The sequence below is a fragment of the Bubalus bubalis genome, chromosome 1 (genome assembly GCF_019923935.1).
Source record: "Bubalus bubalis isolate 160015118507 breed Murrah chromosome 1, NDDB_SH_1, whole genome shotgun sequence".
In the NCBI taxonomy this organism is placed as follows: Eukaryota; Metazoa; Chordata; class Mammalia; order Artiodactyla; family Bovidae; genus Bubalus; species Bubalus bubalis.
The window spans coordinates 170,288,428-170,314,202 of record NC_059157.1 but is presented as its reverse complement, the minus strand read 5'-3'; the positions used below and the strand labels follow the sequence as shown (position 1 = coordinate 170,314,202).

The 25,775-nt window shown below is 41.3% G+C and overlaps 1 protein-coding gene across 9 annotated transcripts in view; it reads right to left on the bottom strand.

Annotated features, from left to right (window-relative positions):
- Positions 1 to 25,775, bottom strand: part of SLC9A9 (solute carrier family 9 member A9) — an 804,336-nt gene that overhangs the window by 320,452 nt on the left and 458,109 nt on the right. For 7 of the 9 annotated variants that reach the window (XM_044946316.2, XM_044946314.2, XM_044946321.2 and 4 more), the window contains 3 exons: positions 17,362 to 17,500; positions 12,370 to 12,475; positions 3,864 to 3,929 (listed from right to left, as the gene is read on the bottom strand). In XM_044946316.2, coding sequence (XP_044802251.2) covers positions 3,864 to 3,929; positions 12,370 to 12,475; positions 17,362 to 17,500 — 311 coding nt within the window. The remainder of the gene's footprint in view (positions 1 to 3,863; positions 3,930 to 12,369; positions 12,476 to 17,361; positions 17,501 to 25,775) is intronic. The other 2 variants (XM_006078001.4, XM_025290442.3) reach the window with 1 other exon arrangement.

The window sequence follows — 25,775 nt, the reverse complement described above, 5'->3', positions numbered from 1 at the left end:
AGAACTGAAATAAATAAGGAGCTCTGAAAGAAATCAAGAAATGACTTGGAGAAAATAATGATAAGAGTTTCTGACTCATGCGTGTGCTCAAAATTGCCTTTCAGTTTGCACCGTGAGCTTTCAGTGGTGGGCAAGCTCCCTGAAGAGCTGTCTGCAAGGACTCATTTCTGCAATTTTGAGCAAGGACTAGAACCAATACTTTATGACACTAACTAAAAGAGCTGTTTGAGAAACCACAAAGAGGTACACAGTTAAATTCAAATTACTGGCTAGCAAAGAAGTTTAGGAAACAGCAGGGGGAGGTCCATAATTCTTTGGGAAGAATGATGATTCTGCTGGCAAGTAAGTTCTTTCTAGAGAGATCAGTTTTGAGAGGACAATTCATTCCTTTTGGTTAACAGAACACCATTTACACTGTTCTCTGTGATTCCCTCTTTTGGACCCTCTCAGGGAGCATTAGTGTTATATACATACACACACACACGTATGTACAAACATATGTTTACATGATATGAAGGTTCATTGTGTCATTGCAAATTATTTATGAGAAAATGTACTACAATTGGTGCCAGGAGACCTGGGATCTACTTGGCATAGTCCAGATACCTAACTAGCTGAATGACTAGAGCAATTCAAATTCATTGCCTAGTCCATTGTTTTCAGTGAATTAAAAAAAGATGGTCTGCATAAGTGTTCTTTAAATTTGGGTATACAAGAAACCCACAGAAGGTTAGGAGAAAATATAACTTCATAATTACTAATTAGAACGTCTGTGTATAGTATTTTTAAAATTTAATTAATTTATTTTAATTAGAGGCTAATTACTTTATAATATTGTAGTGGTTTTTGCCATACATTGACATGAATCAGCCATGGGTGTACATGTGTTCCCCATCCTGAACCCACTTCCCACGTCTATATATTTTAAACTATATAAGTACCCTTGCGGACAAAAATATGCTGTGTGCAGATAAGTGCATGATAAACTATTTTTTTTTCCAATAAGGATCAAGAAAGTATATGAAAGTGAAAGTTGCTCATTTGTGTCCAACTCTTTGTGACCATGGAATTCTCCAGGCCAGAACACTGGAGTGGGTAGGATCAAGAAATTCTGGTAAATACTGCTCTAGATGATCCCTAAGCACTTTCCCATCTTAAATATCTATGACCTGAATTACTGTTTTTACATTTGCTTCAAGGACTGCATACTGAAATTCCCCCAAACACAAATCAGTCCACTCATGAGAGTGCTTTCATAAGTCCAGTTTGTTCCTAAGTCCAACGAAGTTAGCCTAGGTACCCAACTAATACAACTGGCTATATAGTATTGTACTGTAATAAGTTTCTAATACTTTCCACACAAATAATACATAAGCAAACACAAAAAATAAAGCAAACATTTTTAATCTTACAGCACAGTACCCTGAAAAGCACAGTAGTACCAGCTACATCATTGCTGTTTTTATACTTGCTTCTGGACATCGTGGGCTTGAAATAAAGATATGGTACTACTGTACCCTGTATAATACTCGACAGTAAAGTACACAAAAGCACAAGGGTGCATACATGTGACAATGCATGCCAGGTACCTGAACTAACTTACATGACTGGACATCTGAACACGTTGCATCTTTGAAAGCTTGAAACTTAAAGGTCTGTATGTAGGGGACTTACTGTATATGGAACTGAACAATTACATGGGGCCACCACAGCTTCCAATGGGCTTCCTGACAACTAAATTACTAGTGTCCCTTCTTGACCTGGACCTTCTCAAAGGCTGGGTCTATCATGTCCCTCTTTGTATTGCCCCCAACCCTATAACAGTACCCAGCAGACATCAGACACTCAAAGGCAGGTCTGTCAAAGGAATAAATCTCTATTTCAAGAAATATTTATCTGCTCTAAAAAGAGAAAGCAGGAGAAATTATTTTTGATCCTCACATACAAATAGACATTTATCTGGATTTATTAGTGGCAGAGTCTATTTTCTTCTAATATTTAAATCTTCTTATTCAAGACTATTGGCACCTATATATAGTCTCTGCTGCTGATAACATTATTCAGTAGTTCTTTTCTCATTAAAAGTTGACGAAGCCTTCAGATACAGAAGCTGAAAAATAAACATCTGTCACATGGAGCATGATTTTCTTTGACATTAAATGAAGACTTGAGGGGGTTTCTAAGACTGGAGAATATTGCGTTTTTGGATAGGAAATATTGATTATATCATCAGAACACAGAAAGAGAACAAGTGAGAAAGAAAAAACTCTGACTTGCTCTCAGATGGCACTCTGAGGAGTTTTAAGGTTGATGGGCTATTTTTCCATGCCACACTTTTATTTATTTTTGATCTAGTAAAAAGAGACATTTCTGACAGTTTTCCTACACCACTGCTGAACATGAACTTAGAATTGAAAAGTCAAAGATTTAACAAGATGGAAATCCCCTTTAGGGAATATGAAGGATTCCAAGTTTGCCAAGAGTACACTTCGAGTCTAATTCGCCACATTGCGCAATGCTACAGTTGATGAAACATGAGTCTATGGGATATGAGAATATCAATATAGAAAACAGCACAAATTATGTTCTTATTTCTAGATCCTCCAATGCATTCAAGATTACTTTCCGTCCATGCTGCAAGGTTTATAAATTTCCATTTAAAACAAACAAAAATTCCTTCAACAATGTAGTAGTGAGTACTTAGGCAAATTAATTCGAGGTCCAGAGTGAAGAAAAACACCTTTTTACTTGGATCCCTGACTTCCCACCTTAATGCTGGTGTTGTCAGGCTTACTGCTTTTCAGTTTTCATTTCCTTGGAGTCAGCTAATACATGGACATACCAGTGCCACCTAAGGCTCCAGTAAGTAGCCTCGTTCCAGGTGTCTACACTCAATGGCCTTTATGTGTGGAGGTTCCACACTTGCATAGAGTCCAGATTTTTGAATGAACTAATTTTTGTGTCTCCCTCTACAACATGTATTCATTCACTTATATACCCCATTTTGCTGAAATGAGCCATTGATCCATTTGATATAATTCCCAGTATCCTCGACTCCTCTTTCTCCTCCACCTGTATGTTAATTATTTGTGCCATCTATCTTCGGACAAATTTCTACATGCTTGGGCAGAACATGGGCAAAAGAGAATGAGGTTTCTTTTTTCCCTGTGCCTGCTGGCACCATGAGGAGATGTTAAATAATGACGGAAAATATTTACAGTGAAGAAAACAGAGGTAAATTTGTTCACTATTCAAGTTACATGTGCAAGGTCGTTTGCATACTGAAACCAGGAGCTATTTGGTTCAAGAAAGTGCAGGTGTGAGTTAATGAGTTCTTATGCGAGGAGATATACTTTACACCTGTGTTTATTGAGATGGTGTCACTGAGTGTTCACTCTCAGTTCAGCGAGCTGGTTAACAAACCCCCTTGAGAATTTTGGGTGTCTATTGCTGCAGCTTGAATGCCTAATAAATAGTTTGAGCCTCTGGCTTTATTTTTTGGCTTGGAAAACACTCAATGCACCTCATTTATTGTTAAATTGTTGGCTAGTAAGTTGGACTCATATGGTCCTGTCAATATGAAAGCAAGAACAGTTTGAAGCTGAGGTGTCAGCCAATGACATGTATTTAGAAGCTAAAACTGGCCAGACTTGATTTGAGAAACAAGGCAAACTAAGTTCTCTCCTGGGGATTTACTTACTGAGATCTAGAAATGTATTTCCCATCCAGTCATGCAATGCGTTCAGTGGCAGGACAAATGGAACACATTCACCTCTGAACCAGAAGCCTTCTTAAGATTTCAGACAAGCTTTTGCCAAACTGAGAGATGATGGAGATGAGAAGTAATGAGCCAGCTTACTTACTCAGACCAAGTAAAGTTGCAACATGCCCAGTAATAGTCATTTCATTTGGAAATCTTCCCTCCTTGTCTATTAAAAAAAAAAAAAGAAAGAAAGAAAGAAAGACTTTCCCAGGTTCCGCTTTTCCTGACTACTTACTCTCCAAAAGCTTTTCAAGAGCTGACCGGACAGATAAGCAGGACCTGAGCTTTCAAGTGTCAGCTTTTCCTTATCACGACAATGTAATTAGGCCCTTGTCATTTGAAACCAACGGGAGAACAAACCTCGGTGATGGGATTGGAATGAATGAACTTTTTCTGTTGTCCTGATGCTTGTGTGTGCTGAGTGCTCTCTCTAAGACATCTTGGTCAATTCCTTAGTGAATGGGCCAGGGTGTCACTTATTTTTACCCTTCTATGTTCAAAAAAATTTTTTCAGTCTTTTACTCTCTAGAACAAGACTATTAAGCCCAATAGCATTGGTTAGTAATCAGGGCTGTTTTTTCTTTCTTTCGGATTTTTACATGTTTATTTTCTTAGGTGGAAACCATCCTAAACCGAGTAAATAATGGGTTATACTGTTTAACTTTCTGTACGAGAAACTGAGGAATGCCAACCGCCTCCCTCCTCCCTCTTCACTTCCAGCAGACATAAAATGTGCCCCAGGAACCTAAAAATGGAAGCTGCCTTTATTACAACAGTGCCTGGAAGCAGAGAAATCATTAGACGCAGTGTCAATGTTGCCATTAGAAATCTTACTCTTCCAGCGTTTAATGACAGTCCCTGAAAGTTTGCTTCTGGCAAAAACCTGACCCCCAAAGTCTCAGCTGGGAAACAGATTATAAAATGAATTTTCAAACAACCTGTCCAGCTGTGCTTTTTGGTTATCTTTATAAACTGAAAAAGTGGCTTCTGTGACAGGATTCAATTCCACCAGAGATGATGCTATAAATAATACTGCTGAATTATTTCCCATATTCAATTTAGAATAATGACTCAGTAACCTAATGACTTTTAAAAACTTGGCCAAGAAAAATTCTACTTGATCAGAATTTAGGTATGCATATGTACCAGGTACCTCATAGAGAGGGTCCCATGGGTCCTGTATTTACTCAAAAGCCACATTCTGTGTGTATGTGTGCAATGTCCTTCCACTACAAAATGATAAAATCCTTTTACCTCAGCAATAAAGAAAACTGACATACCAATTAATAGGGTGACTTCTTCCAATCCTTCCACAAATTAGCAGAAGAGTTAGAAATCTGAGACCCCTCAGTGGCTGATTTTGTAATCAGGGCAGACCCTTGTACATACGTTCTCTTCCTTCTCTGCTGTCCCAGCTTGTGGCTTGTGAAGACTCCTTAAATTCCATTTCTATCTACACACCCTCATCTTCCAGAAAGACTTCTCACTAGCATTTGACATTCTGCCCAGTCTTCCTACATAAAACTTTTCTCAGACTGCGCTTGTATATTTCCAATAGCAGAGTATCAGACCTCTGGGTAATAGAAATGCCAACCTTCATTTGCATGTCTAAAAGCCACTTGTTTCATAAAACTAAGTTCTTCTATGTGACAACTGAACATTTGCAGGTGCAATTTCCGAGACCGAGACGAGGCGGCTGCAAATGTGGCCCTTGAAGCAAAAGATGATCAAAATAAATCAAATGATCATCATCAAATTAGTAACAACTGAAAGTGAAAGCAGAAAATTGTGGTAATGAGCGAGCCCCCCCCCCCTCCAACACAGAAGTATTCATAATGAATCTTACAAGGAGATGAACTCAAAAAGAATAATGAACACTGAAACTGTCTTTGTGAGCTTGATTCCTTTTGTTTGTGTATCACCATGCACCTGGCATAAGACAGTCCAAGCATCTAAGCCTAGAGGCTGTGCTGTCCTTGAGCCTCATTTCCCTTCTGAAGTGTCACCAAGTTACACAGCTTCTTTTGTTGAAATACCCTCATGGATTATTCCTTCCCTTGTACTATTTAGATTTCTCTGTTTGCAAGCAGTGAAAACTAATTCTGGCAACTGTGATCAGAAGGGAATTTATTGGAGGGGAGAAGCATAAAGGCAGCTCCAGGGATCTATGGCAGGAATAGAGATTCCCAACAGGGTTTTTCTGTTGGAAAGTCTGGGTGCCAACAGTTACACATCCTTCTAACGTCCTCCTAAAGGTTCACACCCCCAGGAAGGAGTGTCTGGTTGACCTTGCTTCAGATGCCCCTTTTCTCTTTGGCAGGTGAGGATGGGGTACGTTGGTTAACAAGATGGTATCTGATGGAGAAAGGGTAGTTCCCTCAGTAACATCAGGATGCTACTACCAGTGAAAGTGAGAATGGGTGCTGGGTAGCCAAAGCCAACATATGCCCACCATATTCTTGTAGACTAGGCTCTTGTTTCCCTGGGTCTACATGTCTCCATTTTCAGTTAAGAGTTAGAGAAATGAAATTGCAGCTTAATGTAATTTATGATACACCTTTTAGGTAATGTATGAAACTGCTCTGAAATACCTTGACTAGTGGTCATAAAGAATTCATAAGAATGTTATCAGGGACTTCCCTGGTTGTAAAGTGGATAAGAATCTGCTTGCCAATGTAGTGGACACGAGTTCGATCCCTGGTCTGGGAAGATTCCAGATGTTGTGAAGCAACAAAGCCCATGTGCTACAACTACTGAGCCCATGCTCTAGACCCCATGGGCCACAACTACTGAAGCCCGTGCACCTAGAGAAAGGAGAAACCTGTGCACCACAACACAGAGAAGCCCTTGCTCACCACGACTAGAGAAATCTGTGTGCAGCAATGCCCCAGTGCAATGCTAAATAAATAATATAGAAAAAGAAAAGACTGTTATCAGGGATAAGGCAGTCACTAACTTAGACACAGTCTGTTATTCATATTTTAGAAATTTTTCCTTTTGTTGAGCTAAAATCATTCATTCCATTGCTCAAAAGATATTGACTGCCTAGAATGCTTCAGCCACACTGCTGGTGCTGATATAGCTCTCATGAACCTGATAGTCTAATATAGCTTTGGCCCATCAATCCTAATTCTACACATCAGCTCAGGTTCTATATTTCAGAGCTGCAGATAGTAAATCAAATAGCATAGTGAGGTCTAGATGCACATAAACGATAGCCATGCAGAAACTATCATATAAGAAGTTTCCATTCATCATAGTATGCCAAAATATAAAATAGCTTAAAAAGTACTTAACAAGAAATTTGTAGGTCTAATGCAAAGACAACTATAAAAATTTACTAAGGGCTATAAAAGATGACTTGAATAAATGGAGAGACATAACGTATTCCTCTGTGGGAAGACTCAACATTGTAAAAACATCACTCCTCCTCAAATTAAACTAAAAATTTAATACTATCCTAACCATAGTCCTAAAGTTATTTTCTGCTTGAGACATAATGTTATTTTCAAGTGATTCTGGAATATAAACATGTGAGTATAGCAAAGAAGCTCTTAAAAATGGGGGAGGGGAATTAGAAATGGATCTATTAGCCATTAAAATGAACCATGGAGCTGAAATGATGAAAGCAGTGAAGACTAAAAGCTCAGTGGAATAACAGAAAGCCAGAACATATACACACATATATGTACCTACATACATGGACATTATGTTAAAAATTCATAGGTTAAGGTTGAAAGGTATTAGGATGAGTGAATAACAATCTAGGAAGAAAATCAAATCCTTGCTATATCTCACACCTCATATTCCTCACATCAAAACAAATTCCAGTTTGGATTCCAATGTGAAAAAAACCAGACACATATTAAAATAAAGTAAAAATAAAGTAAAAATTATTATTAATAATATTGGGCTTCTTAAGCAGAAATTATATCTCTGGTGGCTCAGTGGTACAGAATCTGCCTGCCAATGCAGGAGATGCAGGTTCGACCCCTGGGTCAGGAAGATCCCCTGGAGAAGTAAATGGCAACCCACTCCAGTATTCTTGCCTGGAGAATTTCATGGACAGAGGCGCCTGGAGGGCTACAGTCCATGGGGCTGCAAAAGAGTCAGACACAGCTTAGTGACTAAACAACGACAAAGAGCAGAAATTAATAAAACTTGGAACTTTCTAAGGAAAGAAAAAATTAACCATATGAACCTTCAAAATGTCTAAACCAAACTCTTCCCTTATGTAAACAAACAAAATACAATATATTTAAAAGACAAAACCATGAATGGAGAGCATTTGTAGCCTACAAGATAGTCAACAGTTAATATTTTTGACTCAATAAAGAGCCTCTAAAATTTAATGTGACAAAGATAAACACTTCAGTAGAAAAAAAAGGACAAAGGGCATAAACAGGTAGTTCACCAAGGGAGAAATATAAATTGCCAATGATGACATATAATTAAAATCCTTTCCTCAGTGAAAATATATAAATTTAAATCAGAATGAAATGGAGGTGGATTATCAAATTAGCAGGAGGGAATATGAGTTCAGGGGGTGAAGATGTGAGTGAATGAGCTCTCTCTTACATTGTTGGTGAAAGTATAAAGGAATACAAATTTTCTGAAGGATAACTTGGATGTATTTTTCCAAGACATTAAAATTTTAGCATTTTCATTAACCCAGGATTTTTATTTTTAGGTAGTTATATAAATAGAAGTTTATATATCAAGCTAAAAGGATGATCACAGCAATCATATTAATAATGTTGAAAACTATAAATGATCAAAAGGTTGATATAATAAATTATAGCAAGTTAATATGTTATAGTGGGGCTTCCATGGTGGGTCAGAAGGTAAAAAATCTGCCTGCAATGCAGGAGATCCTGGTTTAAGTTTGGGAAGATCCCCTGGAAAAAAGAATAACTACCCACTCCAGTATTTTTGTCTGGAGAATTCCATGGACTGAGGAGCCTGATGGGTACAGTGCATGAGGTCTTAAAGAGTTAGACACAACTGAGTGACTAACACTTTCAGTATAATACTAGGCAGCCATAAAAAATAATATAGAAGAATATTTAATATCATGAAAATATTCACTATAAAATTGTCAAGTGAAAAAAATCATTATTTAAAAATAAAAATACAGTTAGATACACATTTTGTGTGCATGCTCAGTTGTGTCCAAGTCTTTGTGACTCCAGGAACTGCAGCCCACTAGGCTCCTCTGTCCATGGGATTTCCCAGGCAAGAATACTGGAGTGGGTTGCTATTTCCTTCACCAGGGGCTCTTCCTGACCCAGGGATGGAACCCATGTCTCCTGCATTGGCAGGTGGATTCTTTACCACTGACCCACCAGGGAAGCCCTTGCATATATATAATTATGTACATATGCTAATATTTGCATATAATTAGATGAATTCAGACAGATACTAACAATAGTTATTAATAGGCAGTGAGAATACAGGTAACTCTTAATTTTATTTCCTTCAGTAAATCTACATTTTCCAAATTTTCTACAAGGAAAATGCCTTATCTTGGTAGTAAGAAAAGATTTTTAAAAATATTATTCTGTTTAATGCAACAGAAATCCTTTCCCCCCGCAAATGAAATCTTAGATGAAAATTCAATCTGTGGAACCAATAAAAGGGGTGAAGTGGGGGTGCTCACTTGGTTGGCATTCTCTAGCCCCCACCTAGCAATGTCAGGGTTGGGAGAATTCTGCTGAGAAACTATTGTGTGTAAGCACCATTTCAAGGACATACATGAGATATTCTTAGGGAACCCGTACACAGCCCCAGGATGGTTGGTTACTACTGCAGAAACTCATACACTCTTTATATCTTATTTCATTTCATTCACTATATTCATCATCATATGTTTATTCATTAAGCACTTTTTGAAAAATTTTCTATATTTTTAGCTTTGTATTATATTAGTTTACTTGTGGATTAGAACTTAAAGGGTTTTCTTAGTACATGAAATATCCCCAGGGAATTGTAATTTAATACTACACTGTCAGATTTTATTGAAGGTTGATATGAGAAAGGACTACATAAAGAACGGATCTCCATCTTTCCTAAAACAATACATTGTCCATTATGGTGCTCAAAGGCCCTTATATAAAGATGTGTGTGATAAATTCACTGGAAATTTTAGAAAAAAAGCATACCCATTTTTATAAATAATTGTGACTTCCTTTTATAATACTGTGTTATTCCTGTACAACTCATGTTTCTCTTTTGGCTTTGGCTGCCAGAAAGCTGAGCCATATTTATTGCCAAACCACAGCAATGAACAGCTGTCTCATTTTGCAGAACAACTCTATCCCAAAGCACTTGAGTGTCTAGCCTCAACTAAATGGTCCCATGATATGCATGGCTCATGTTATGAGTTGCCTCTAAGCCAATTTAGAAATAGGCAGGGATCAAGTAATAAACAAACACATAAGTAATATGGACTAAGCAGGCTTGGTCTTGAGCAGTACAAAATGCTCACACTTAAAAAGTTTGATTTGTATCAAACACCTGTCCGACTTGTTGCTTAATCTGAAGTCCTGTTCTGGTTAAGTGCTCCCCTGGGTATAGCTGTGGCCATTTGGGTCTTTCTGCTACTAAAGCCCATGTATGCATCCACTCAACTCATGATACTGGCTCTTTAGATGAGGTCTACATGGTATCCAATAAGGATATCGGGGTCCAAAGTGTAGCAAAAGAGCAAGGCACAGATAAACCAATAATTTATACATGGACCATAATCTTAAAATGAGCTAAGAAAACATGATCTTGCTGAATTGGATCACGAAATAAGACAATTTTCACACACAGAAACAATCTTAGGCATTGGGATATGTGTGTATGTTTGTGTGTTCTATTACAATGTTAAACTGTAGACTAAAAAATATCAGGTGAGTTAAGATACTTTACCTTTTTAGAAAGTCAAATATGTATTCTTATTGTTAACATTGCTTACATTATTTTATACCATGTTAAATGCTGAAAAGGGCATAAAATGTGGAGGAAAGGGAACAACTTTTCGAATGACCTATGTAAACTTTTCACTCCATTATTTCATTTAAGAGACACTAAGTATCCATTTTCTTTGCATTGCATAAGCTCTTTAGCAACCTTTCTAATAACAAGGCAAAGCTCCAATACAATGGATGTTGTGTTAGAGTGGTTTGGAATGATACATGGTCTGGTTGGGTGGACTCTGGTAATGTAGTCTTGATTATAGTGTCATAAAAGCTGGCAGGTGGCTGTTTGTATCAGCAACAAACACTCTCAAAGCCTGTGGAAACAGCCTGGTTCCCCTTGGCTATGAAGTAAGGTGGGTCAGATGCCTGGAGCAACAGATTATCATTACAAAAAAAGATCTGCCATGGCTTTCATAGTAAAGCCCAAACCAGCCTAGAAGCAAGGGGACCAGGCAGGCCCCTGGGACCCCAAATATCCTCCTCCTCTTGAAGGCCTGCCTCATATTCCAAAGATATAATTTCCTTCAAGGTAGCAGTGCTTGGTGCCTATGAGCCCAGGCTCTGGAATTAGATCTTCTAGTCTGAAATCCCAGCTCCTCCACTGGCTCTTGGCCAAGTAAACTGGTTATAGTCCCTAATGTTGGGTCTTTCTTTAAATTAATCCGAACACCCATGAAAGGCAGTTAGTCAGCACCTGGCTCATTGTAAGCTTTCTCTATATCAACTTTTATTATTATTTACACTTAAAGTACCACCTATTAAAATGCGAGTACCCCTGGAGGCACACCTTATTCCCAGTTAGCGCTTTCGGGGGGTGGGGTCTCACCATCTGATCAATTTAGATGTAGCGAACAGCAAGGGATCCAGGACTCAAACCCGGGAGAAGGAGGTGATTAGGCCAAAGGAAAGAAATAGCTCTGACATTTTGCTCAGAGCCACGGTAATTCTTCTACATGGAAAAGCACCCAATCGTTGCAGCTACCCAAGCGTAAACCCTCGCTATTGCAGAAAGGCAATCTAATTGCAGAATTCAGATACGGGATGCAAGCTGCGGGCCCCCGCCCGCGGGCCTCCCCTCTCCCCCCGGGGGACCTTAGGGACTGCCTCTTTCTCCATCAACCGTTCCATCTCAGAGGACTCTACATATAGACCTTCTACCGTAAGAGGCACTGAACTGAAACTACCGCGCTAGCTCCTTGTTTTCTAGTGTGCCACCGAACGTAGGCAAAGATTTTAAAATACCGTTGGGTGTGGTGAGGCGCACACCCGGAGAGACCGCCTACGTGGGCATCGCTGTTAACAGCCAGTGGAAAGCCAGCACTCATTCCCACAAAGCAGCCGTGAGTCCCTTCACACTCTGAGCAGAGAGTCCTGTGTGTAAAACCATCCATCCGTACATCGGTCATTCGTAGATTTCAACGTCTCCTTCCTGACCAGCAAGGAGAGAAGAGGAATCAGCACTTTGGAGACTTCCGATTGAGCTGTCATATAATGGATGCTTTTTTTTTTTTTTCCTCCCAGGAGAGGCTGATTCTGACACAATCCATTTCACCTCCTGCAGGGTCAGGGAGGGGGGCTTGGTGAGGGGCGGGAAACACAGGTATTCACACATCCGGTGGGCTGCCCAGACGAAGCACTGACCTGTTAGGCCAGCGGCCTCTGCAGACAGAAAGGCGCTCCAAGACAGGAGGAAAAACAGGCCCGTTTCCAGCATAGGGAACTCGCACAGTTTGGTAAATTTGGTCAAGTGACAAAGAGGCGTTAAGGGAAACAACAACTGCTTTTATGAATAAATCTTCCTCTTGGCTGAGAAAAACTCTGGTGGTGATAGTTTTAGAGGAGAGAACCGATTCTCAGACCTGACTGTTTCTCTCACTGAGACTCCCTTTGAAGGCCCGCATGAGTCATGCTTCATTGGGGGCTGAACACTGCTGTAAAAACGCAAAGTGGTCTTGAGATTAAAAAAGATGTCTTACTAAGAGGATGAAGTCAGCTAAGTGGAGACACGAAACCCCTTAAATTTGGCCTCAACCCTTTGGGTGTGCCCTTCAGCAGACTGGCAGATCTGGAAAAATAAAGTCAAGGAGAGCATGTCTCATGGAGATGCTGCCAGCCAGTCACTCCCAGGAGTGGCCTCCCAGGCCACTGCTCCCCAGGGAATGCTGGTCTATGGACAGATCACCTTGAAGAGCCTTTTCTTCTCTTAGGGATGGAAACTGGATCAGGAGGAGCATTTTTGTTCAGTCATGGGGAAGCTGCCCAGGCTCTCTTTGCATAAGTAGGATAGAGGAAAATGTGTATTATTTCTAAGTCAAGCAAGATGCCCTTTGGTGGGCAATTGTTCATTTTGGCCAAGATGACACTTGGCCAATCATCTGTAAATTGCAAATAGAACAAAGGCACAGCGATCTGAGCCTTGCAGAGACTGGGCTATGGGGAGATGATTAGGCGTATGTGACGGATGGTAAAGGGCTACAACCGCAGTTGTATCCACCATCAGGCAGAAAATGCCCTGACAGGCAAGGAAATGTTACATTGCAATTTTATGTTTCTGGAAAAAAAATCTAAGAGAGATTCCATCTTAAGAGATGTTTAGCAGCCAGGCAGGGGAGCAAAAAGCATGACCTCTGGAGTTCAAGATCTGGGTCTGAGTCCTGGCTTTGCCAGTCACTGGCTGTATGATTTCTCTCTGAGCCTTATTTGTATCCAAGGTGAACTGGCATAAGAATAATACCTATCCCCACAGTGTGAAGAGTAACATGAGATGACAATATTAAAAATGTTTTGTAAAGTCTTAGAAAGCACACAATACCAGGATTATATCGTGGTTAGGAGCGTGACCTCTAAAAGGCAACTCTACCTGGGCTCATATTCATTGTATCAGCTTAGATGTATACCTTGGCCACACTGTGCTTTGGTTCCCATATCTGAAAATGGGCATAAGGAGTACAACCTACCTTCTAAGTATATAGAAGAGTGCCTGGCATGTGACAACGGATGTGTAAGTTTTTCAATTAGTGTAATTTAAGTGAATCTGTTTTGTGAAACCTCTTTTCTGGAAAGAGATTCAGTAAAGATGTGGAAGCAATTTTTTATCAGGAGGAGCACCCCTTTCTCCAGATCTGATCCAATGTCAGGGCAGACTTCCAGTCTCCAGGAATTTTTTCCCTTCTCTTATCAAAATCTGTTCACTTATGTGTTCATACATTTCTGCACATCAGGCAGAGAAACATTCCAATCTCAGCTCTTCTGCTTCATGCCATCCCTGGGGATGAAAGCCTGGGTTTAAGTCCTGGCCCTAAAATATCCTAGCTGTGTGGCCTTGGACAAGTTGTCTAAAATTATGCGTCAGTTTCTTCAGCTGAAAATTGAGAGAGTAATAGTATCTCCTTGCCAGGATTCTTATAAAAACTCTCTGAGATAATCTATGCAAAATATAAAAGATAATGGGTGGCACTTGGTAAGGTTCTCAACATATATAAGATGATATTAATATCATGCCCATTATGACTGACATGTGACTCAGAGTGAGCTATGAATACTTAATCTCCTTATGTATAAAGCAGGAATAATAATAATATGTCTTATAGGGTAAATTCAAATGAGATATATATAAAGACACATGCTAGACATTCACAAAATGTTGTGATCATTACTATTGTTCAGTCGCTAAGTTTTGTCTCACTCCTTGCAACCCCATGGACTGCAGCATGCCAAGTGCCAAGCTTCCCTGTCCTTTACTATCTCCTGAAGTTTGCTCAGACTCATGTCCATTGAGTTGGTGATGCCATCTAACCTTCTCACTATTATTCAGTTCAGTTCAGTTGCTCAGTCATGTCTGACCCTTTGCGACCACATGGACTGCAGCACACCAGGCTTCCCTATCCATCACCAGCTCCCAGAGCTTGCTCAAACTCATGTGCATCAAGTCGGTGATGCCATCCAACCATCTCATCCTTTCATCCCCTTCTTCTCCTGCCTTCAATCTTTCCCAGCATCAGGGTCTTTTCCAATGAGTCAGTTCGTTGCATCAGGTGGCCAAAGTATTGGAGCTTAAACTTCAGCATCAGTTCTTCCAATGAATATTCAGGACTGATTTCCTTTAGGATTGACTGGTTTGATCTCCTTGCAGCCCAAGGGACTCTCAAGAGTATTCTCCAACACCACAGTTCAAAAGCATCAATTCTTTGGTGCTCAGCCTACTTTATGGTCCAGCTCTCAAATCCATTATGACTACCGGAAAAACCATAGCTTTGACTAGATGGATCTTTGTTGGCAAAGTAATGTCTCCTTTTTTGCTGTCTAGGTTGGTCATAGCTTTTCTTCCAAGGAGCAAGCACCTTTTAATTTCATGGCTGCAGTCACCATCTGCAGTGATTTTGGAGCCCAAAAAAATAAAGTCTGACACTGTTTCCACTGTTTCTCCATCTATTTCCCATGAAGTGATGGGACCAGATGCCATGATCTTTGTTTTTTGAATGCTGAGTTTTAAGCCAGCTTTTTCACTCTCCTCTTTCACTCTCATCAAGAGGCTCTTTAGTTCCTCATTATCATTACTATCATCATTACTATTTCTCTACACCAAACAACATGTAACCTCCATTGTAATTCCCCTTAATGATTATGAGGCAAAAAAAAAGAGGAGTAGTGATCAAGAGTGTGGTCTGGGCATGGTCTGTCTCTTGGTTTCATTCCCTGGGTTTGACCTTGGGTCTACTTCCTAGTTGCATGACCTTGGGCTTATGCTTTCTAAGCTTTTTTTTTTTTCCCCCAGGAAAAATAGCATCTGTGTGATATGACCATTGTGAAGATTAAATGAGGTATTACATGTAAAACAAGTAGGAGGTGATATGTCAGGAGGCCTGATGTATCACCAGTACTGGGTAGATTGTTAATCATTGCTTTTTTGTTGGAAATCAACCCTACCTATTCTGACTTATTTTTGTCAATGGAATTGACATTCTTCAGGGTTTCCAGGACAAAACTTTGGGGCGGTCTTTTGATTTTCTCCTCTTGTTTATCTCATAGAACCAACCAATCACTGAGTCCTAGAGGGTCTTCTACATTGACCTCCTTTCTGATTTTCTCCTACAGGTCATGATCACAGTTCTCTTTGATGTCAATCTTCCTCTTCTCATTCATTCTTCATACCAGTTCCTTATTTATGGTTTAAAAACACAAGACCTTCAGTGTGTCATGATCCTTGGAGAAAACTTCAATCGCATATTGTGGACTATAGAGAGATGCTCAGGCTCCTTTGAGTGGCACTCCAAGGTACTCCACAAGCTGACTCCTTCACACTTGTGTCTGCTCATTTTGCACTGCACACCAGCCCGAGCTCTAAGGTCCTCCCTGGGACAACTGCTCTAGGTCATGTCAGTGCCGCCCACCCCTGACCTTTGTGAATGCTGATCTTCTCATGAATTACCTATGTGGTCTTTTCCTGCATCTTACCTATCTTTCAGGTCAAGCCTAAGTGCCCCCCCCCACCCCCCCGCATGTAAATCCTGCTTCTCAGGTTATTTTCCAGAATCATCAGATTGGCCAAGAGTCTGTTGGACTTCTCCAGACACAGTGGCCTCATCCTTATATTTTTATAACCTTAATAAGGTGGCTGCAGTTTTAGCACTCAGTTTCTATCCAACTCTTTCTGTAGAGTTTGTCTTTCCAAGCCTGTCATTAGTTGGAGGCAGGGTCCATGTTTTATTCATATTCTGACTTACCTGAGAAAGCTTTAGTAGAACCTAGCCTTTTAGCAGTTGCTCAGTGAACTGTTGGGTCAGTCCTCATGGAAAAAGAGTCCAACATTTTGTTTTCCTTGCCTTGATCCCTGACCCCTCTTCCACCGTTCTCCTTTAGTCCTTCCCTTTTCCCCCAAGATCTCTAATCCTTTGCCCTGCTTCCTCTCTCTGGACTCTGTTATGCCCACTTGACATTTGCCTTCTGGTTCCTCCTAGAATCTGACATTTTTGTCCCATGTAACTGCTGTGAGTGAGGAGACCACCAGACAAGCTTCTTTCCCTGACTCAAGTTCTCTAGGAACTCTACCCATCCTCCCACCTCTCTGCTGAAAAAGAGGGAGGGGGATGACACAATTGCCTGGATATGGTAAGCATCATTTCTAAGTGGCTTGCTGTTCTTCTTCCATAAAATAGCTATGGATGCTCGTTTAAACACACAGTGATTCTTGATTTAGCCAACCCTCTGAACTAGTGATTGATATGAGTTTACAAAGGATGCAGAAAATACTTACTATGTCACTCTTCAGTCAATCCTGTTTTATTCTTGACTTTGGATATTCACTTCTTCTTCTTGATCTTAATATAGCCAAGCCTGATATCCCCCTGGCCACTTGTATTCTTAGGTGGGAATTTTTTAAGACTGTTGATATCCTGGGATCAGACAGTATGAGCAGTGCTAGAATTGGCCTTGGGCAGGAAAAGAGCCTGGGCCCCTCTTCCACTGGTGTCAGCCTATGCTTCAGAATCAAGATGGCCCCAGTGGTGCTCTGCTACACTTGAACAAGACTATCTAGCCATTTCCTGGTCTGGAGTTTGTTAGTCCTCAGAAACATCCCAAGGATGTTGCCTGTTCTTAACAGTCCCCAGCTTCCCACACACAGACAAAGGATATCAGAGCTGTGACAACAGCGTATGCAGACCCCATGGCAAACGAGCCGGCGAAGATCCCCAGGAAATTCCCCACGGACTGGAAAAATGCTGCGGCATCAAATGTGTTTGGATTCTCCTTGGGACTGTAAATGGATATAGAACTGAAAAGAGAAGAGGGTGAAGGTTAGTCAGGGACTACTATCTCATGGCCCAAACACCAGAAGTCAGAATTTAGCACCCAATTTTGGGAAAGACACCTTCTCCTATGAGGTTAGGTGCTGGTTGGAAGCATTCAGTGGCAACAGATGAGGACAAGGAGAGGCGAGAAGGCAGAAAGCTTTCCCCTTCCTTACAGCCCAATCCCCTGGTATCCATATATTGTTGCCAGTCAGTAAACATTTTTATATTGGAAGGGTCGTAAAGAATATTGTTTCTGAGCAAACTAGGCATTAAAACATGGTAGGTATATATGGAATCCGCTGAGGAGATAGATAACTGTGAATTATTTAGTGGCCATATGTCTTCGTGCTGTTATATATTCACAAATGTTCCTGATAAAAAGTGCACTTTTATGGCCTGTGCACAAATGGGCGATACAAATCACAGCGTGCACAAAATATTCTGCCGTGATCTTGTCATAAACCACAAAGCATTGCTCCTCTCCAGTGTAACCCTTCAGAAACAGAGCCCAGACGACATTCAGAGCATCACAGGATTAACCTCTAGGGAGAGACAAAAACCCTCATTTTCCCACCGAAACAAATGGCAGCAGCTGCCTGAGGTCATCTTTTATGCCCCGATTCTGGGGGCTGACAACAGATTTATATCCACAGAGAAAAATCAATCCACCAATAGGTGGTTTGTTCACTGAAATATTTTTGAAGACGTCATATTTGCTGTTTTTTTCATCCAGGGCTTCAAACCCTACAGTGTTGATGTAAAGGACAAGGTGTGACCTATTTTAGGAAACATGAGCTCCATCTTGTAGCATTAACATGACAGATGTGCTGGACCCAGTAGTGTTGGGGAGACTAATAAAGTCCCTTTTTAGGTTTTTTTTTTTTTCTTTTTAATACAAGTTCTTTAAAACTAATCAGACAAAATCAAGAGTTTCTCAGCAGCTTCTGGAAGGAACTTTGTAGCCCTGTAGAGAGCAAATAGGATACCAGACACACTGACTTGAGATTAGGCAGGTGTTTACAGAGATGTAACTGAATCTTTTATGGCTTGGACAATTAAAGTATCTTAACTCTCTGACCTGACTTTTTGTGTCTGGAGACAAAGAGAGTTAAGAGAGAGCAGGGAGAGTGGATTCCAATTCTCCTCCAGGAAAATGTGTGGCATAAAAAAGGTAGTTTTAAATGTTTCTAGTTTTTCCCTGGATGTCTTTAAACCCCCAAAGTAGGCCAAACACTTCTGCTTTGATCACGTAATTGGATAAGGAAGATAAATGTGGATCTCAAATGGAGCCCTGAAATGTATGCGAGAAAGGGATTGCCTTTGAAGTGTTTTTCTTTTTGTAAAGTGTTGTGCTTTGCAGGAAAAAAGGAAACGCAAACCCACATTTGGGTCCTTTGTGGCTGACAGTCCTGGGAAAGGGTATAAAACCCAGGGCCATTCTGAAATTCAGTGTCCACAGCTGTGTGTGTGTGAGTTGATATGAACATATTTCTTCATTTCAATGAAGAAATGATAGTAACGAGAAAACATTTCAGTTGCAGTCTGCCTTTGAAACACAGGTTTTTGCACAGTCACACTCTTTTGTAAATAATTCTATTAATTCCTAAGGTTGCTTCCAGCAAATCTGATCCTTAGAACAAGCATCTCTTCACCCCCATCTCCACCTTCACACTCCCCAGAAGAGTTTTCTCTGTCCTGATGCTTCCCCAGTTTGAAGTAGCACCATCACATCTTTTGGCCATATTCTGTATGATTATTTATGTAATGTTTGTTTTTAAACTAACTCATTTTTATTCAAATGCAAAACCGAAGTGTTAGTTGCTCAGTCATGTCTGACTTTTGCAATCCCATGGATTATAGCCTGCCATGCTGCTCTGTCCATGGGATTTCCCAGGCAAGAATACTGGCGTGGGTTGCCATTCCCACTGGAGTGGTAGCAAAGACAAGGAATCAGAGAATTGAGGGTGGAATCCCAGGTGGCTCAGATGGTAAAGAATCTGCCCATCAATACAGGAGATGCAGGTTTGATCCCTAGGTCTGGAAGATCCCCTGGAGGAGGAAATGGCAGCCCATTCCAGTCTTCTTGCCTGGGAAATCACATGGGTAGAGGAGCCTGCTGGGCTACACAGTACATGGGGTTGCAAAAGAAACAAAATGTTACTAAACAACAAGAAAGGTAGAAGCATAGAGTTATGTCAGGAGACTGGGAGCACGTGTATGAGCCCTGGTGGAGGGTAAAGGCAGGTAGATGGCATCACTCAAAACTTTAAACCCCACGTTAAGAATATACAAAAAGCCCTCACATTTACATAATGCTTAGTCCTCTTATGCCTGCCTTATAACTGTGCTTGATCTGATAGCATCTCTGCCAGGTAATTAGGGCGCGTATATTTATCTTTCCTCCCCTTGCCTTTTTAAAAATAAAATACAGAAACTAAGAGTCAGGGAAATAAAGATCACTAAGTTCCAAATGTAGATTTCTTCTTTCTACCTTGAAAAAGTGATTTGTTAGAGGAAAACCTAAACCCGCGTCAGCATAGTTGAGCAAGTGTGGCTGTGATGTAAGGCAATTGGAGTTCAGGTACCAGAGCCTTACATTTCACACCTGGATGGGACACGAGCAGCGCCCCCACAAATGCAGGCAGAGTGCAGAACATGCTGGGTGTTGTGTGGGGCAACAGCACCCCCTCTCCCATTCTACGAGCAAGCAGGAGACAGGGCTTCTCCTGGCAACCTGCTTTCGTGTCTGGCTTCTGCTCCAGCACTTAAGCTTTGCGGGATCTGGTCTGGGTCTTGTTCTTTTTATGCCCAGAACACAGGCCCATGGCAGACTATATAAAGTCTGAGGAAATGAGGGCAGGCTGACTGGAAGTCAGAGGGGAAAAAGGAAGAAATGCAGGAAGGGAGGAGTCTTGCCAAAATGAGTCATCTTTAAAATAAATCATCATCTACAGATTTTTATTAGGCAGTGACAATATGTAGATATAATGAAAATAGTGAAGGACAGGGAAGCCTGGCATGCTGCAGCCCATAGGGTTGCAGAGTCGGACATGACTGAGCGACTGAACAGCAACAATATGTTGTCCTGTTGTGGTTACTTTTAAGGTCACCAATTCAAGCCTGAAGGGGACACTTGAGATTCTTAACTTGAGCTTCAAAGATCTGATCCTTCTTGGCTGTATGGCCTTGGGTGAGTTACTTCATCACTCAGGTTCTGTTTCAAAGTCTATAAAATGGACATAGTAGTACTTATGCTCCAGAAATGTGCAAGGATATGAGGTATATTTAAACACCTATATATATATATGGACTTCCCTAGGGTGCCCAGGGGGTAGGACTCTGAACTTCCACTGCAGGGGGCACAGGTTCGATCTCTGGTCAGGGAACTAAGATCCCACATGCTACAAGACCTAATAAATAAATAAATAAATGAGATGGAAAAAAAAACCCAAAACTCTTAGATGTGTCTTATAGGTTGTAGGGCCATTCATTGAGTGCTGATAATATGCACAAAAAATAAGACTCTCAAAGAATGCTGCCCATCATCATCACCACCATAAGTGCATCATCATTGTGCTAAGACCTTCCACAGGCCCACAATGTCAGACAGCAGAGTGCGGAGGCTGAATCAGGCCTCGGTTCCAGGTATGGGCTGATGGGGTGCAGCTCCCCTCCCAGCACACTGTGCTGCAGAGGACCTAGTCGCTTCTGCATGGGAACGGAAGGTTCTCGAGGGAGGAAATGGCCATAGAAGTGATGCTAGTTGGTTTTGTGTGGAGCTCTTGGCTCCATGGATGAAGGAAGAAAGGAGCATCCTCAGCAGCCTGGACAACGATGTGCTCCAGGACAAGGACAGGCCAGTACACCGAGCTTGAGTCACATCTCCCCAGGTTTCACGGGGGACAATCTGCAGGCAAAACTCTCTGGCTTCTGGTGAGGGATGAAGCCGAGAAAGAAGGGGCTTTATAGCCCAGGGATGTTGAATTTCTTCTGACTGCCCGGATTTTAGGAAATTATTCCTCCAGTCTCGACGCCCTGGCAAAGGAGGCATCTTTCTGGGCTCCAGTTTTCAGCTGCAACACAAAGCCTCTAGATTATGGAGCAGCAGCTACAGAGGGTGTTTTCAGAAACAACCAAGAGTTTGGGTAGCATGTGTAGTTTTCCAACCTCAACCTGACAGAGGAAGGACGATCACGTTCTAGCCAGCCCTACTGCTGGTTTCAGCACTTTGGACTTAAAAAGTAAATCCCTCCTCCCATGCACCAAGAGAGCCGTTTGAACATCAGTGGGGGCAAATACCAGACTGGGAAGAGGTGGGGAAGAAGAACTGGACTTTGTGGTGCTTGCTCTATGGGACACCACTCTGCAGATGCACTGTTTATAGCATAATCTGGTGAAGGTAGATCTGTGATATGCAGATTTCTGGAAAAGAATATTTGAGTTGGATACAACCAATATCCTTGAAAATAACATGACTAGAACTACACAGTGGTGTTTAAATATTCATCTTATAAATTGGAAATAAGGCCAGGTTATTGATTCATTCTGTTCAGGAACAGATTATTCAGCAAAAACTAGTTTGATGATCGTGTATTGCATCCAGTCTCAGAAATAAATGTGCGTATCTTTTATTCAAAATTTTTGAAATGGATGAAATAGCCTGCATTTCTTTGAAGAGAGCAACATGAATAAGGATCACAGTGCTCACTGTATCATTTAAGGTTCACAGACATGACTGAAACTCCAGTGTTCTCAACAGCCCATCTTTTCATCTTTCCAACGTTCCTACAGGGAACCCCCTGGCAGCTTAGGTAGCGTTAAGAGCATAGTACCTAAATCTGAGATCTGAGTGAGAATCTTAGCTCTGCCACTTACTGGCTGTGTGACCTTGACCAAATTACTTAGACTATATGCCCTTCAGTTTCCTATGATGATGATTAAAATGATAATAAATGATGGTAATAATAATATACCTATCACATAAGGTTGCTATGAGAATTCAATCAATTAATGTTTATAAAGCATTTGAAATGGTACCTGGTACAAAGTCAAAACTAGATAAGCATTTCTTAGGTAAGTCTTCCTTCTTCAAGTAACCCCTCCTCCTCCTCCTTTTACTCTGTCCTCTTCTTGCCCTGCATCCTCTTCCTCCTTTTGCTTCTTCTTGTCCTTCTTCATTGTCTGTTCTTTCCCTCTGTCTCTTTCTATTGAACTGAGAGATTGGTTTAGTTCTAAAAGAAGTATCCCAAACTAGATGTCCAATCAGTACTACCTCAAGCAAATTAGAACTGAGATGCCATTAACTGTCTCACACTGACTAGTCCCTGGTCTAGAATCTCTGGGTATCAGGTATCATTTGATCCTACAAATCGTTTTGTATATAATGGAATGTGGTGCATGTTCTCAATAAATGCCACTGATGAGAAAGAAGGAGAAAGAGGTACAGAGGAGAAGAAAGAAGAAGAAGAGGAAGCAGGGGAAAAAGTGTTGCAATCATGCTGAGAGTGACGATGAGATCATATATGAAAAGCAGTCTGTAAATGGAACCACTATCCCGGCTGCCAATGACCCCTTCCAAAATGCTGTGCATCTCCTCACTCTGGATCCTATTGAGTCATCTCTCCTGATTCTTACAATCTTTTCAGGACCACCCAGTCTCCATCACCACTCCTTCCTGTTACTCTGCACTGCTACTGCTAAATTATTTTCCCCATAATTACTCACAGACACTACTCAACAACCTCCAGCTCCTGGGCAGCCATTCTTTCATAAAGACGCTGTCCCTCGGATTGGCCCTCCCAGCTCCCACAAGCCACTCACGGTCCTGAGTGCCTGATTGAAACAATCGACTTCTGTGTCTCCCAGTTCAGTCTCACTTCTCCTGTTAACATGAATCAATGCCACTTTAAAATTTTAAAAGGACAGTTTTAAGCAAATAGATTGCATTCCTTTTAGAATTTCTATGAATGTCATCAAGAAAAAAATGGGAAGATGATTACCATAGCCAAAGATATACCAAAGGCACTTCCATTTTCTCTGCCAAATCTTTAATCCCTAAAAGAAAATATTTAAACCACTGGCCCAAGTTTATTACAGAGTTCTTGATTAGTTGGGACATATGTAGGAATTTTTTTTTTTTTTCTAATCACTGCTTTCCATTGTATTGTATGGAATCCTTCTTTGTGCTGGATATATAGTTCTATTAATGATGTCTTGGTCAAATTCCATTATTCAACTCCTTTCAGTTATCTAAACTTAGTGCTGTCCAGCTTCAAACCTAAATCTTCAAAGCAAGATTCTTCTCCCTGCAGAATATTCTAAAGCAGAGAGCAGGATGATTTGAAAGGGAGGAGAGAAGATGTCCCTTTACTCCCACTTGGGCACCAGCGCCCCCTGGTGTCAGAGACATGGAGGAAGGACAGGGAGCCAAGCTGTCCACCTTTTGCTTGGCCACCATGGACAGGGTCCCTGATCTCACTCTTGTTCCTGCTTGGTCCCTTTCTTGGAGGTCCCTACTTTCACGATGACACCTCCGTTTTATTAAGAATCCCGCCCCCACCCCCCACCCCCCACGCCCCGCCAGGGGCCACTCAATTTTCCTTCTGCCCCGCCAGCTATACACATTCCCAGCCCTTTTCTATGGCTTGGATTAGGGGCCACCTGGACAGATCAGTGGCTTTCACCTTTCTCTTGATCTGTAGTTCTCTTATTTGGGGCAGCACTGAACTCCCTCCAGGGACCATGGACCACTGCTCTGGGTGGGTTCACCTTGCCCACTCCCCAGACACACCAAACCAGGGAGCCGTGCTGACACAGAGGGTTCCAGCTGATTCCTTCAGCAATCTGTAGGCCAGTCCCTGTGTTCTGCATCTCCACTCCAAGAAGCCACACCCAAGAACTCCCTTCCCTGCTCTGTTTTGAGAGGGCCTCAGGCCCTCTGCAGCTTCCTCCGCTGGGGATAAGCTGGAGGTCTTCTTCTTGTAGGCAGCCCTCGTCTGTTTGGGTGATTCTAATGGGGTTTCTTCCACTTGACTTAGGGGAGAGGAAACTTGCTCATGGGGAGGGCTAACAGCTTCACACCTCATACACTGCCCTCTCTCTAAGGAGGCCCCCTTTCATACAGTTATTTGAGACCAAGAAGATGGGGTAGACATTGGAGGAAACAAGACCAATTCTTTTGCCAGTGAAGCCTCTTGAGAGGTATGTGTTTCTTACTGTTGGGGAGCCCTGCTGCTCCTTTTAGTATGGATGCATTTAGCTACTTTTGTTTTCAGTTCTGCTCCTTACACCCAATTTGGAAAACTGGAAAAAGCTCATAGGCTGACACATTTTGTGACCTTTATTCTGGGTGCTTCTAGTTTCTTTTCTCCCCAGCTATCTAGAGTTACCTTGTTATTATGCTCTGAAGGATACATTTTAAGGAGAAATACAACACAGAGGGGTGATGGAAATTTGTAAAAAGTGCTCTGGTTGGCTCTGAGTGTCACAGGTAAGAAACAGCATAGAAGAAAAACTAATTACAGTGCTATTTTGCGTTTAAAATTTTTATCTTCCCCCTAAAAAGAAACAAGTGGATCCTTATCTATTATTTATCTTTTAATAACTGTACCAACCTGCCCTTTCTCAAGAAGTTGCTTAATTATGAATAAGGAATTGATTTTTATGGGGCCAAGAATTGTGTGTACACATCAGAATTCATCCTGGCATCTGCTCGCCCATTATTCTGGCTTATGTTCTGCCAAAGGCCTCTGAAGCTCTGTCAAGAGAACCTGCTGTAAAACATAATGACTTCAGGAATTGGGGGCATTCCAGGCACCCTGGGAGGTTAGAAGAGCTGCCTCTTAATAATAAGAGGTTCTGGCCAGAAGTGTGCTGAGCTTGAGTTAGAACTAGGGTTTTACCTTCCCCAGGGCTAAAGACCCTGTAGGGCAAACAGCTGTGTTTGGGGAGGCACATTAATTAACTCTTTCAGCTTCTAAGGGATTGTTTGGTTAATGACTGCTGACTAAGAATCCAAATTCACTCCAAAGAGTGATTTTCCAAATCCTTGACGAATACCATTTTGATATCTGGCACAACAGAAAAAAAGACAAAGAGAACTCTGTGGGAAGTATGAGTTAGTATATCATGGCTGCCCTCAGAATAATACAATCTCAGACTGAATTAGCAGATTCCTCCCACCAACAAATATTTCTTGAGTACCTACTACATGCAGACTTTGTTCTAGACACTAAAGATACAGCAGGAAATACAGCA